The sequence below is a fragment of the Mytilus trossulus genome, chromosome 8 (genome assembly GCF_036588685.1).
Source record: "Mytilus trossulus isolate FHL-02 chromosome 8, PNRI_Mtr1.1.1.hap1, whole genome shotgun sequence".
Classification (NCBI taxonomy): Eukaryota; Metazoa; Mollusca; class Bivalvia; order Mytilida; family Mytilidae; genus Mytilus; species Mytilus trossulus.
Window position 1 is genome coordinate 20837453 of NC_086380.1, and position 15147 is coordinate 20852599.

The 15147-nt window shown below is 31.9% G+C and overlaps 1 protein-coding gene across 1 annotated transcript; it reads left to right on the forward strand.

The window, feature by feature from the left end:
* Positions 1 to 25: 25 nt before the first annotated feature.
* On the forward strand, positions 26 to 14838 carry LOC134727440 (uncharacterized). Its single transcript, XM_063591822.1, has 19 exons — positions 26 to 35; positions 420 to 593; positions 774 to 836; positions 1632 to 1847; positions 2407 to 2449; positions 5051 to 5391; positions 6695 to 6919; positions 7460 to 7502; positions 7801 to 7961; positions 9624 to 9872; positions 10627 to 10839; positions 11195 to 11237; positions 11571 to 11734; positions 12070 to 12240; positions 12526 to 12735; positions 12958 to 13000; positions 13495 to 13658; positions 14131 to 14304; positions 14582 to 14838. The coding sequence occupies exons 1-19, from the start codon at positions 26 to 28 to the stop codon at positions 14836 to 14838; spliced, it is 2964 nt and encodes a 987-aa protein (XP_063447892.1).
* Positions 14839 to 15147: the final 309 nt, after the last annotated feature.

Genomic DNA, 15147 nt, shown 5'->3' on the forward strand with positions numbered 1-15147 from the left:
GATAAAAATAGATACAAGAAGTGGTATGAGTGCCAGTGAGACAACTCTCCATCCAAGTCACAATTTATAAAAGTAAACCATTATAGGTCAAAGTACGGTCTTCAACACGGAGACTTAGCTCAAGTCAAACAGCAATCTAAAACTCTTAAGGCAGTAAGTAAACCTGTTGAAAATATGTTTGGTCTGTTTGACCAAATGCAAAAGACGATGTTTGCTACATTCTGTATATAATTCTATAGAAAATGTTTTCTTGAATTTAGATTTGTAACTAACTTGCACCAGTGAAATCTCAGGAAAACCGGTATCCTATATATACAAGTGAAAAATATTTATTTTGATAAAACTTTCATAAAAAATATCAAATATTATTCTGTCTGTTCACATTACCATTTTAATGAATAATTCATATTCTCTTTCAGACATATCAGCAACTGATTTCTTGAAAAATCAAGTTGACCAAGCTATGGATTTTATGCCAGACTATGTCTCAGATCTGTTCATGGAAGCCACCGGTGTCAAACAGTACATGGAAGAACCGTCCTGTAGCAGGAGTAGTACCCCTTACTCTCCTTCAACAGACGGATGGAATAAAGGTTAGTACTTTTAGACAGAAGAACCATCCTGTAGCAGGAGTAGTCCCCCTTACTCTCCTTCAACAGACGGATGGAATAAAGGTTAGTACTTTTAGACAGAAGAACCATCCTGTAGCAGGAGTATTCCCCCTTACTCTCCTTCAACAGACGGATGGAATAAAGGTTAGTACTTTTAGACAGAAGAACCATCCTGTAGCAGGAGTAGTCCCCCTTACTCTCCTTCAACAGATGGATGGAATAAAGGTCAGTTCATTTGATGGTCAAAGATTGAGTCTATGCTCAATCTGAAAACAAGCTATTGTTGCGATAAGATTGGTGTCAAATAATCTGTAGACTTTTACCAATGAATGCCTCCAAGGCTTTCACATCAATTGTTTTGTGCTTTATATATTAAGGTACAACTCAGATTCTTAAGATTGATCTTAACACAAACAGATTTTAAACAACTTTTTATTAATTTTCTTCTCATAAGACTAATATTTTGATATCTACCTTTTTTATTTGTATTTAGTTAACAGTATAGACAAATCATAATTTAGCAGTATCTATATTTAGGGTTTTATATATTTAGCATCGAGTCACATTGGGAATTCTGCTGTTTTGATAAAATGCCTGAGTGGTTCAGAAATAAAACTATTTTTGTCAGATAGGTACTGAAGTGGTGCTATTCTATTATGCTTCCTTTATAAAACTTTGATATTGAAAAAATTGAACCATAATTGACATGTTCTCAATCAAAACATAATTCTAGCATTTGGTGAATGTTATTTTAAAAAAGAGGGAGGGTAGGAGGGGTTCTGATCCCGAATTCCCAGGCTTAAAAACACGAAATCCCGAAATCCTGGGCTTAAAAACAAGAAATCCTGGGGTCCCGAAATTCAAAAACAAGAATTCCCAGATCCCGAAAGGGTCAATCCTGAAATCCCAAGCTTAAAAACACCCGATTCGGGAGTCTCAATAAAGGTGCTATTCCCCCACAAAAAAGCATGCCTGGTTTTTTGTTGATATTTGTCTTATACAATTGTATCTTTTTTTTAGAATGTCCATTAGACATAACACTACCAGAGATACCTAGCAATATCCCTGTATCATGTCACATACCAGATTATTGCACCGGTATACAATGTTGTGTGGACGTTGAGTTTATAAAGAAGTCCTTCCACTTCTACATACTGTTAGATGGTTGTCAGTACAGAATCAAAGCTGGAATAGATAGATTTGGCATAGATGAGGCCTTCTTTTCTTTTGATAGTGGTAAGTGGATGAGGCCTTTCTTTTCATTTGATAGTGGTAAAATAATCGCCGCGATATAATAGCCTTTTTGTGCTAATGCGGCGTAAAGCAGCCAACAATCAATCAATCAATCAATTGATAGTGGTAAGTGTTTTGTTTTATAATGGCTCAGCATTGATGATGTAGTAGCTCTTTAATTTTCTCGTTTTAAAGCAAAAAATCCCAGATTGTGATTTTTCCATAAAATGACATGACATGATACAAAAAAAGATGCCATCTTGGTTTTACAATTTTCATTAATAAGTATAATATTCTGTTTACTCTTATTGTATAAGATTGTAAGATTTATATATATAATTATCCATTCACAAACCATTTCAAATGTCCATCATCACAATTTGTACAATTGTAAAAGTACCTAAATCAGAAAAGAAGAATTTGTAGATTTTGATGATTTGAAGAAAATTTCACATAACATGTATTTGAAAAATGCATCTATGCCTGAGAACCTAATACTGTATTATTTTTACTGCTTTTATGATAATATATATGTGAAATTTATGGCACTTTCATTTTTCAGGTATGGTGAAAAACCTTAAGTTGGGCAACATCATGTTTTTAGAGTGAGTATTACAGATTTAAGGAGGCTCGCGGGTATAAGATTTTCAGAAAAAAAATAAACATTGATTTTTCAATACAAATTTTATTTATAACCTTTGATAGTTGTAACTTTATCATTTGGTACAAAAATCGTTCCAAAAAATAAATTTGTGTTGACCCCAGGTGACTTTTAAAATGTAGATATCATGTAAAAAGCTCCAAATTATCTCCCTTTGGTGCAAAAATGCCATTTTTTGGCATTAGAATTGAAATATCTTTTTTAACTTATCGGTGACCTATATTTTTTATTGTTGTTTTCAAATAAGCTGTACATAAACTAAATAATTGTAAAATTTGAGCGATTTCTGTAATTTAGTTCTTTTTTTATTTCGATATTACCGTTTTTTCTCCTATTAGTTCAACAGAAAAAGAGGACATCAACAAAAATGTATGCTTCTTTCGAAGGCAGATTGTGAGCGTAAATGAACGGTGACCCCATTTTTTTATTTCATTTTTCTATTAAGTATAAGATTAAGTTCATTTATAGAAAAATAAAGAGAAATCCTATATTGAATAAAAAAAATCATTTAGACCCGCGAGCCCCCTTAAGTATTTAAATTGGCTGTTCTGTTTCAAACAAGTCTATATCATTAGCTCACCTGGCCCAAAGGGCCAAGTGAGCTTTTCCCATCACTTGGCATCCGGCTTCCGGCGTCGGCGTCCATCGCTGTCGTCCGTCGTCGTTGTCCGGCGTCGTTACCTTTTACAAAATCTTATAGATTTTATTATAGATAGAGATAAACTGTTTACAGCATTAATGTTCAGCAAAGTAAGATTAACTAATAAGTCAACATGACCGAAATGGTCAGTTGACCCCTTAAGGAGTTATTGCCCTTTATAGTCAATTTTTAACCCTTTTTCGTAAATCTTGGTTATCTTTACAAAAATCTTCTCCTCTGAAACTACAGGGCCAAATTAATCCAAACTTGACAACAATCATCTTTGGGGTATCTAGTTTAAAAAATGTGTGGCGTGACCTGGTCAACCATCCAAGATGGCCGCCGTGGCTAAAAATAGAACATAGGGGTAAAATGCAGTTTTTGGCTTATAACTCAAAAACCAAAGCATTTAGAGCAAATCTGACGTGGGGTAAAATTGCTTATCAGATCAATATCGTTATTGGGTTAGTTTAAACATATTTATTTATAGTGGATTGGGAAACAAGTTTTGCAACTTATATTAATCCCTTTCCACTTTGCGGGTGCGAGTGCTGCCTTGTAGCGGCATTAGCTTACTCCTTTTTGAAATCTACAAGGGTGTCTTTAACGTGCAAGAGATATGGCTCTCTCTTAACACAGGTCAGCCATTTAACGTCCCCTTCCAAGGGACTATCATTGTTTCCTCAAGACCATACTCGCAAATGGTGTCAAGGGAGAGCCGAAAATTGAGTTCCTGAAATTTTCATCCCAAACGGGAATCGAAGCAGGAACCTTTGTGCTAGTAGTCTGATGCACTTACCACTACACCACGGCTCTCGTTATTGGGTTGCTGCCCGTGAATCGGTAATTTTAAGGAAATTTTGCTGTTTTTGGTTATTATCTTGAATATTATTATAGATTAAGATAAACTGTAAACAGCAATAATGTTCAGCAAAGTAAGATTTACAAATAAGTCAACATGACCGAAATGGCCAATTGACCCCTAAGGAGTTATTGTCCTTTAAAGTCAATTTTTAACAATTTTCATAAAATTTGTAAATTTTTATTAACATTTCCACTGATACTACTGGGCCAAGTTCATTATAGATAGAGATAATTGTAAGCAGCAAGACTGTTTAGTAAAGTAAGATTTAAAAACACATCACCATCAACAAGATACAATTTTGTCATGAATCCATCTGCTTCCTTTGTTTAATATTCACATATACCAAGGTGAGCGACACAGGCTCTTTAGAGCCTCTAGTTTAAGTTATACCATTAGTGACTCATATTTATGTTACTGCATTAATCTTACACGTGTTAAATTTTATAGTTTCTTGCTTGTTTTCAATTCTATTTATTTCAATGGAAATTAAATCTTTCCCCAGAATCAGTTAGGATTCCCCTATCCATTTAATTTTTCAGAAGTGTACTTGAAAAAACATTTACATTGTTGACCAACACAACTAAATGATTCTCTGTTTAATTTCAAATTTCTAAGTAATTTTAGTGGTTTTTAGTGGAGTTCATGTTGTTTCTTATTTATTATTTATAACTGTTGATGTAAATGTCCTTTATATAGATTAGACCGTTGGTTTTCCCGTTTGAATGGTTTTACACTAGTAATTTTGGGGCCCTTTATAGCTTGTTGTTCGGTGTGAGCCAAGGCTCCGTGTTGAAGGCCGTACTTTAACCTATAATGGTTTACTTTTTAAATTATTATTTGGATGGTGAGTTGTCTCATTGGCACTCACACCACATCTTCCTATATCTATTTGTTTTTTTGAGTCTTTGTTTACTCCTTGATTTCGATTGTTATTGTCTTTATTCTTACAACACTGATGGTTTTCACTGGTAACTATATATGATTGTGAATTTTTAAGTATGATTCTGCTTTTTTTTTTATTTTTGACAATTCTCTTTCAGTTTTATGGTGATTGATTTACAAGCTGAAAAGAAGTTCATTATTAGTATGAATGTCAGTGTCTGTTTAGAAGAAGGAGAAGCGTGCGACATAACCTTAGAAATTGTCAAGGATCTGTGCCTTCCAAAAATATTTTGCGACTGGAGCATCAATTTTAACAATTTCTCAACCTCCAATTTCTTGGCCCAGCAAGGACTTTCTCTCCAGAACCAATTGACTGACATTGTAGTTAAGCAGGTTTTAGAGAAACTTGGTATAGCTGAATATCTACAAGATCCACAGTGTGACATTAACAGTCCAATGTACCAATCTCAGCCATCAGATTCTGTCGGTTGGAGAGATGGTAATATTATTTATATGTTTTGCTGTGTTAGAAAAGTACAATTAAGAGATTATACACAAATGTAGGCTATACCGAAAAAAGGTAGTCGGAACATTTTTGTGTAGAAATGTCATTTTTGTACAATAATAGAAATTTTATGTTTAGTATTTTGTATATTAGATTAAAAACATGTTAAAAAATGTTTTCTTCACATCAACATCTATGTATGAGACTAAGACCAGGGTTTCCGCTGGCGGTCGCCATTTTCGCAATTTGCGAAAAAATAATAATTGTGGCGATTTAAATTCGTCATTGGCGAAAGAATTTGGCGAAAGAAATATATTAAACGATTTATTTTCAGCCATCTTGTTTATTTACTTTTTTCGAGTTTCTCAGACTTTACCAATTAGACAATACTCGGAATTCACCTTGAACTTGTTAAGATATTTACAGAAAATCAATAATCAGCTGATTGCATTCATAGCTATCGACATCAAAGGACTAATTTATAAAGGTGTTGATTGTTTGATATGACAAAATGATATGGTTAAATGGCTTCTGTCACATATCACAAAAGGGATTTATAAACCACTTTACGAAGCACGTGTTTGAAGCAAAATTTTTACGCTTCCTCTCCTTCTTTTAATGATAGTCAAGCAAAGAAAATTGTTGTTATGACGAAAGATGTTCAATAGCAAGAAAGGTCTCTGATTTAAAACTTTATCATTTCACTTTTATATAGATCATTAATTTGAGTGGGTACTTTAAAATCGTTTCAGTTACACACGGGTTTCAAGCATATAGTTTTACTTTTAACTTATTTACGATGGTCTAGAAAAGAAAACTGTCGTTATGAAGAAATCTATTCAAAAGGTTGGCAAGAGAGTAATCCTTCAATGTAACGACTACACCTTACACGAGGGATCAATTCCAAGTGATAAGATGCTTCGTTTTGTTGTAAAAACCACTTCTTATTTAGGGGGGCTGGAAAAAAGGAAAATTTTAAAAGAAAAATATATTTGTGTTACTTGGCGAAAAAAATAATAAAGTGGCGAAATATATATTTATTTGGCGAAAGAGATGGCGAAAAAAATAATTGACCCAGGGGAAACCCTGACTAAGACATAATGTAGTAAAATGTCTTATTTGCTTAGTCTATTCGCTCATATCTAAAAATAAATGGGAAGCTTTCAAAGAAATCTAACAGAGCAATGTTTTATCAACATTTGAACCTTGTTATTTGATATATAACCACTATTTTGTTATTTGATTGTAACCACTACCTTGTTATTTTGATATATAACCACTACATTCCTCATTTTAGAATGTCTAGGAGGATTAGTTAACCTTACAGCACTGACTCCATCATCTATAGCCACACCTAAAGGATATATTGCATCACGCTGTACTTACATAGACTTCTGTTTATATATACCACTACTAAAGAAGTCTTTCCATGCTTACTTTGACCTCAATTGGTGTGAAAGGTCATTCAAGATTGGTATAGAAAAGCTTTTTATTGATTTGGACTTTCTGACCTACAACTGGGGTAAGTTTTAACAATACAAAATTCAAGCTTAAATTAAAGAAGTCTTGTGTGATTATTATACCCCTCCCTTTAACAAAAGGGGGGGGGGGGGGGCGTATACCGTTTTACCTCTGTCTGTCCTTTTCAAGGATTTCTGAAATTTGGTTTCAGGGTTTATATAAGTCAACTATACCTTGTAATGTGTTTCAGCTTCATCAAGCAACAACTTCCTGTTTATCGAAATATTTCAACGGGGGTATCATCAGTGAGAAGTAGCTCACAGTTTTACTTGTCTACTTCTACAATTTAAAAAGGAAACAATACATTTCTTTAAAATTGAGAATGGAAATAGAAGAGAAAACAACCCACCAAAGAGTAAAAAAATCAGTTCATTGTGTAGTTTTATGTTGTATGACAATGTCATTGTGTAGTTTTATGTTGTATGACAATGTCATTGTGTAGTTTTATGTTGTATGAAAATGTCATTGTGTAGTTTTATTTACAACATGCTGCTTAATTAAATAAAAAAATAATAAAAGAATAATTTTGTTTATTTTACAGGACAGAAAGATAGCAAAGATTTGTTAGATGCCTTGATATTTGAGTAAGTTTAACACATTGATAATAACTGATGTCCAATAAATATTGTTTGTGTGGTGAGCTGCTTAATATAATTTTTTTTCTGATTCTTGCTTCAATTTGACACTATCTGAAAAGGTAAAAAAATTATGTACTAGGTATATTATAACTGTTTTGTTTATAATGTACCAGAACAAGTGCTGTAAAAAGACCTGGCTTGAAAAAAGAAAAAAAAACAAAGTATGAACAGAAGAAGTTATGATAGAAGGAAATATTTTATTCTTTTTTCCTAAAATTATGATATTGATCAATTTGTATTACAGTTTTCTTGTTGACTACAATGAAGTGGATGAGTATTTCCATGTAGACCTGAACATGAGCATGTACTTAGACAGAAGTGAACAGTATGTGACATTTGAACTCTTCAAGAGACAAGTTCTACCAATTCCTGCATGTGACTACGATACAAGTTATGCCGTACCAGGTAATTATGACGAGATTTTATAAATCAACAGAGGAGGAATGATAAAACTAAGAGATAAGACAGTTTTCCTTATTCTTACTCGATTTAACCCTTTGCTGACTTGTTGATTATTTTTATTTAATCAACATGTGTTTTTTTAGATCTTAGTTCTTCATTGGTCAAAATTCCATTATGAAGTCAAATGATCTTGTCTTCCTTTGAAATTACTATTGTGACGTCATGAAAAAAGGTGGCCATGCCTGAGATGTCATAATTATTTTTTTGATAGATCATATATATTTTTTGCTAAAATTAACAGAGTGAGCCGCGTGGAAAATAGTCATATGAAATTGTAAATGAAGGTTTCAAAATTCAGAATGCCTGAAAGGAAAAATAAAGAATTTCATTTTTTTTTTAAAACTTTGGACTTTTTAGTTACTTATATTAATTCTCTTACCAATTTAGACTAGAATTAAAAATTTGTTTAAGTCAAAGTCAAGAAATAAAATATTGATATAAAATCCAAAATCTAGATTATCATCAACACACACACAAAGAACAAACATTAATTATTATCAGTCAGGGGCGTTACTTAAACAAGTTATTTTTTTTAATTACTTAAATCAGTAATTTTTTATTTTAAAAATAATAAAATTACTTAATAGAGTTATTTTAATTTTCAATAGAAACATAGACTAAATGTAGTTTTCATGATTTTAAACAACATTTTATATCATAAAATAAAGAATTTATCAGATTTGAAAGGAGTATAGAGATAAAGGGTTACTTTGAAAATAATGACAAAAATATTACTTGAATGAGTTATTTTAAACATTTTTGAAAAAAATAGCAATTACACTCATCTGAGGCACATATGTATTTGATTTAGGTTACAAATTATAAATAAATTCAGGTCTTAATTAATTTACAAGTATCTATCTATTTATATCAGTCTACTTTCAAGATTTTAGAGGAAAATGATAATTTAATAGTCCCAAGAGACCAATCTTTGACCCAGAAGCGTCGGTATGAAAGATAAGTGCGTCGGAAAGTTAATTAGTGTTTGTGAAGAATTAGTTTTTATATATCAAGGGAAAAATAACCAGATAACTGTGAAAATTATTTAAAGCTAGTAAAATCTGTATTCTTGGACACCTATAAAAATATTATTTATAAAAATAACTTATATAAGTTATATTTAAATAAGCCTCGTTTTCAACATTACTTGTATAGGTAATTTTAATTGTTACTTGTTTAAGTAATGCCCCTGACTGATTATAAACAATTACATAACAATACAGAACATAACAAATTTTTAAAATAAATTTGTCAAAAAAATATATATTTAAAGAGATACGCATTATATATAAAATCTTGTTATTTTCTTTAACATTTCCCCCCCTCCTATCTATTTGACTGATGCGAAGGTTCAGTTTTAAATACTCAATACAATTTATATAATATGATATAAAATAACTTAATTTGGTGAACCTCTGGCCTGACGGTCATAAAACTTTCGAGCATGAATTTTGTACTTAGACTCGAAAAATCAACCAATCAAATTGCTAGATTTCATGTTTTGAGCATGATTTTTGTGCTCAGAGCACTACGTTTTAGCCTTCAAGGCCTGGACATGTACTGATATGATAATATTCCAACAAATAATAATCTTTATACTTTTAGGTTTCAACTTAAACAGTTGGTATGCTGAAGAAGATGTCAATACTGAAGGTGTCAATACTTTCAATACTTATCAGCACATACCCCTAGGATCACCACTGGAACCTGCTAAGACATCAAGTTTACCATTACTGACCCCTGTAAAGGCATCAAGTTTACTGGAAGACCTGGAGATTGGTGAAATGATGTCTCCCTCACAATGTCAACCTTCAGGCATCAACTACAGTCCATCAGTCGGGGGATGGAAAAATGGTAAATAACTATTACTCCCTGTTTGATATACATGTATACTGTGGATTCATTTTTTATTTGTGGTGCATCAAGTGATTTTATAGATAAAGGTAAACCACAAATTTAAGTGTTCAATGAAATACAAATTGTCAATAGTAAAATTGAGAATTGAAATGGGGAATGTGTCAAAGAGACAACAACCCAACCATATAACAGACAACAGCAGAAGGTCACCAACAGGAAGAAATTCCGGCACCTGGAGGCGTCCTTCATCTGGCCTCTAAACAAATAGGCTTGCCTGAAAATATTGGTAAAACCACGAAATCAAATATCTGCAAAAATACAAATTTGCCTCAATCCACAGAATTGGTACCCACAAAAATAAATAAATCCATAGTAGCTGGAAATAAAAAAAGTAAGAAAATATAAAGGGGCATAGTCAATATTATAAAGAAACATAATGACCAAATAAAAGGATAAAAAAAACATTCTACAAAGAAAGCAAACAAAGCAAAACAAACCTTAAAAAATGGCGGGGACCGGTGGTGCACATGTAGTACCCATTACCTATCAGCCATGTTTAAAAGGTAAACAAAAAAGTGAATAATTATTAATAGAATGGAAAAACTATTTAGTATGTAAATCTTCAATATATTGCATTAGTAAAGCAGAATGTCAGCTTTGCAATTTCAGTTTGTAATTTGAAATAAAAAAAGAAAAATTATAAATTAGAACAGATTTATTAATATATTCCTGATTTTGTATATGTTTACAGCGTGTCCACTTGATGTTCCCATGGCAACACTCCATCCATCAACGGTAGGATCTATTGGTGAAGTGTGTACAGCTGTTGATTTCTGTTCTGATGTTGATTTCCTGGGACGTCCATTCCACACATACATTGACCTAGATCCATGTACAAACATTGGCAAAATTGGCATTGAACGATTTAATCTAAAGTTGAATTTGACTGATGCAACCATTTTTGGTAATTACCTTTTTAAATGGCATTCCTCATAAAAATAAACATATCTTTGTAATTACTGTAGAAAGATTAGGGATAATTATTAATAATAATAACTTACTGAGAGGGAGTATTTGACCAGCTGTTGACTGTAGACTTACAATTTATTATGTAACTTACATATATTTTACCACAAGTTTGTTTACAAACCATAAAAAAAATTGTATAAAAACTTTCATTTCATTTCTGGTGTTTTCTTTCTTGTTAAAAATATTTGTCAAGCATACTAATTTAATATTTTGTATAAATTGCAAAAATAAATCATTTTAATTTAAAAATAAAAAAATGCTGATAACGAAAATTTTGCTTTTTGTTGCAGGTGAGGAGAAAAAGTTTAATTTGAAAGGAGTTGTAAAGTTGACGTAAGTAGAAATCCAATTTAATCATCAACTTTTTCAACAAAAAAGGAATAAACTAGTATTTTTTTTAATCTATTTGTACAAAAATGTTGATATTTACACCATTTTTAGAAATATTACATTTCCTATTATGACTTTACAAGTTATAGCTATTTAGAAATCAGTCCTGCTTGAACTTTTGATGCCATACAACAATCATTTTTTCATTGTGGCGTCAGATATTTTGTATTATGACTTCAAAATTTTATGGGAACCTTTATGATGTCCGGTAATGGAGAACGATAAGGTGTATATTGATCGTTGATTTATCATCATTACGATATTTTTGTCTTACAGATACAAAATAGAAACATTCCCAGTTGAGCGTCAATACAGAGTAAATCTTAAGATCCAGATATGTTTCAACAGTACCTCACTATGTGAGATAGAAATGGATGCCTTCACTGATGCTATGATACCATGGAGACAATGTGCCTGGGATCTGCCATATTCAACAGCAGGTGAATAGACCTAATTAAATGTGCCTTTGATTTACCAAGGAAGTCTTTTGACAAAAAATATCTTTAAACTAACCTTTTTGCTAGTTTTATGCACAAATAGGTCGATGTTTTGAAAGACTATCATACTGTTTTAAAACAACTTGATCAACAAAATATTCTTACTTTTTACAGTTGCAGATAAAAAAAATAAGTTTTTTTGTTACGGCTTTTGGTACCAAAAAGTTATCATTCTTTAGACGACATATTTTATGGTAGTCAATACACAAAATAGCATTGTAATTTATACTTGATTGTCACTACACATATTAAATATTGAATAATTGTTATAATTTCAGGCTTTTCATTGGCTAGTCACCTCACCAGTATTGGCAAAACATCTGGACAGACATTCTCTTCTGAGGAAAAGACCGATTTGTTTAACTTACTTGGATTAAATTCCTATATTTTGGGAACACCTTGCACAGTGGCTGATTATTCACCAATCAGTGCAGAGAGATGGCAGAAAGGTAATGTATTACTGTTTTTGTCTTAAGAGTTATTTCCCCTTTCCTCTGAATGGTTGACCTCTTTGATCATAGTTCATAATGCTTATGTTAAAGATTTTCTTTAAAAAATTTTTTTTTTGTCAAAGCCCATACTGCATATTCGGCTATTAAAGGCTGATTGTTTACTTTAAATGAACTCCTTTCTAAGGATCACCATGACCTTCACCCATCATCGCACTAAGATTGTGCAGACATTAGTTAATGAAGATTTGTTCAACTCTAATTTTATACTTGTACTTTTAACAGATTGTGCAGCAGACGTCACCTTGCCAACCCTCCCTGCCAATGCAGTGTGTAACATCCATGATAAATGTACTGCTGTAGATTGTTGTATGAACTCTGACTTCCTACAACAAGGTTTCCATTCCTTTGTTGAACTGGATCCCTGTAACCACAAACTAAACTTTGGTATAGAAAGGGTATCAGAAACAGTAGATCTCAATGGATATGCATTTGGTAAGTTACTTATTTTATGTAGGTCAAATTGAAGAAGTTGCTAGTTAATGATGTTAGTTTCCAATGTTTTTATTTAATTTGTTACTTTTTACTTGATTTGTTGATTTTATGTCAATTTGTTGTATGATGCTATTTAATCACTATTATTTATTCAAAAATATGTATGATGTAAGAATTTTAAAGGATGGCAACCGTGTCTTGATAAATCTTGTTAAATTGTAGGAGTTGAACAGACGAAGACCTTGATGAATGTTGTCAGACTCACGTAAGTAGACCGAAATCTTGGAAATAAGGCATGAGAAATTGAAGAAAAATATCATAGCAAAATCAATAAAATTTTTAAAATAAATTAAAAATTTTAAATGTTGAATTGATTTGATGGAACAAATCATAAATGACTTACTGTGGATTCATTATTATTCGTTGGATACCAATTTTCGTGGAATTCGTGGGATCAGTTCAACCACGAAATTAAATGTTCAACGAATGACAAATTTTCTTATGGCTTGTATGCAGACTTCGGCAAAACCATGAAATCAAATATCCACGAACATGTAAGTTTTCCACAATCCACGAAAATTGGTACCCATAAAAATAAATGAATCCACAGTAATTGAAAGAAGACATATGTACAGTACTAAGGAAGATAACAAAATATATTTCCCTTCTTGAAACATTGAGTCCTGTCATCAAAATAACCATATTACTTAATAAAAATACAAGGATAAAAAATTGATATGATATTGTATGATATTTCAGATATACTATCATAAACCTTCAGTCAGCAGGAAGATTCCAGCTGGATATGACAATTAAGATATGTTTTGAAACATCAGGGTCATGTGACTTTGAAATGACCGTGTTCAGTGGTACACAGCTTCCTAAACAGTATTGTTTCACTGGTTCAACTTTCCTTGATTCAGGTATGTTGATATAATTGAAAAAGTCTTGCTTTAAATGGTCTAACTTGCTTTATTCTCCGTTGTGTTGGAACTTATGCTGTTTGGTTTGTGTGACCTATTTGTTTTCACGATTCTGCTACCAGATTTGTTTGCAGGGAGACTTTGATTTTCACTTTTTACACCTCAGTAATACAGTACCTGTTAAATAGAAATAGTCATTTTTTTGGAAATTTTGCAGTTTTGAGTTTATATGTATTATTTAGTAAGATCTACAGTTAGGTCAATTTTATAATGCCTGAATATGCAGGTGAGTTATATCAGGCTCTTGTCATTTTTGCCAAACCAATTCTGTTGCAATTTGGCAATAATGAGAAAAACTTCAAATATTTCTGAATTTACTGTTTTCAAAATGTGATAAGAAAGAAGATGATGTTGGTGTACATTAATTTATTGCAATTTTCATTTGCATAAATTTGCATATTTTATGTTGCAGCATTTTCACTGGACAACTTTTTAATGGCTGAGAATGAAGCTAAAGTTGATCCATTACCTTCAAAGGCAACAACCAAACTGTTACAAGATACTGGAATCAGTGACTACCTTCAAGTAACCCCATGTGATCACTCTGTGTCACCTTTCACCACAGCCAATGGCAGACTTAATGATGGTAAGAACATGGTGTTCTTTAGCCTATAATTGTTTACTTATACAAATTGTTACTTTGATGGAGAGTTGTCTCATTGGCACTCATACTACATCTTCTTATATATTCTTACAGTTCACATGATTTTACCTGAATATTTGTTTATATTTTCAATTGTTCTTCAAATTTCGACTTCAAGTTTCCTTGCCTGGTTTAAATATGTGTGAATTCAATTCTCCATATGAAAGTATGTAAATCTTGTAAAGTAATCCAGAAAATTTGTACATATTTGTTTTTTTAGAATGTGGTAAACTTGAAGACTCCATTACTCTACCAGCAGACGTATCATTGAACATCCAATCAGATTGCACATCAGTTACCATGTGTTCTAACATTGGGTATATTGATAAGAAAATCCAGTCCAAAGTTAAAATTGATCCCTGTACATATGAAATCACTCTTGGCATTGAAACAATGGATGCTACTGTATCCTTGTTACATTTCCAGTGGGGGAAACCTCAATCCTTTGCCTTACAAGGAGGACTTAGAATGGAGTAAGTTTAATCTAGTGCAAAATAAAATATATATAATGCTTCAAGAATATTTATTTATTGAAACTTTTATTTGATCCTTGCCTCTGACAATAACTGAGACTTAGAAGGGTAATATTGGTGATGGCAGCATACAGAATTGATAAACGTGATAATAAGGTGACACATATCTTGGTGACTATTGTTTTTGTGGATTTTTTAATCTACAAGATGAAATTCAACAAAGCCTAATATTACTGTAAAACATACATGTCTCTGATATAAACAGATATTTGGGGCAAAAAAAATGTAGAAGCTTCAGCTCTACAGTTTTAGT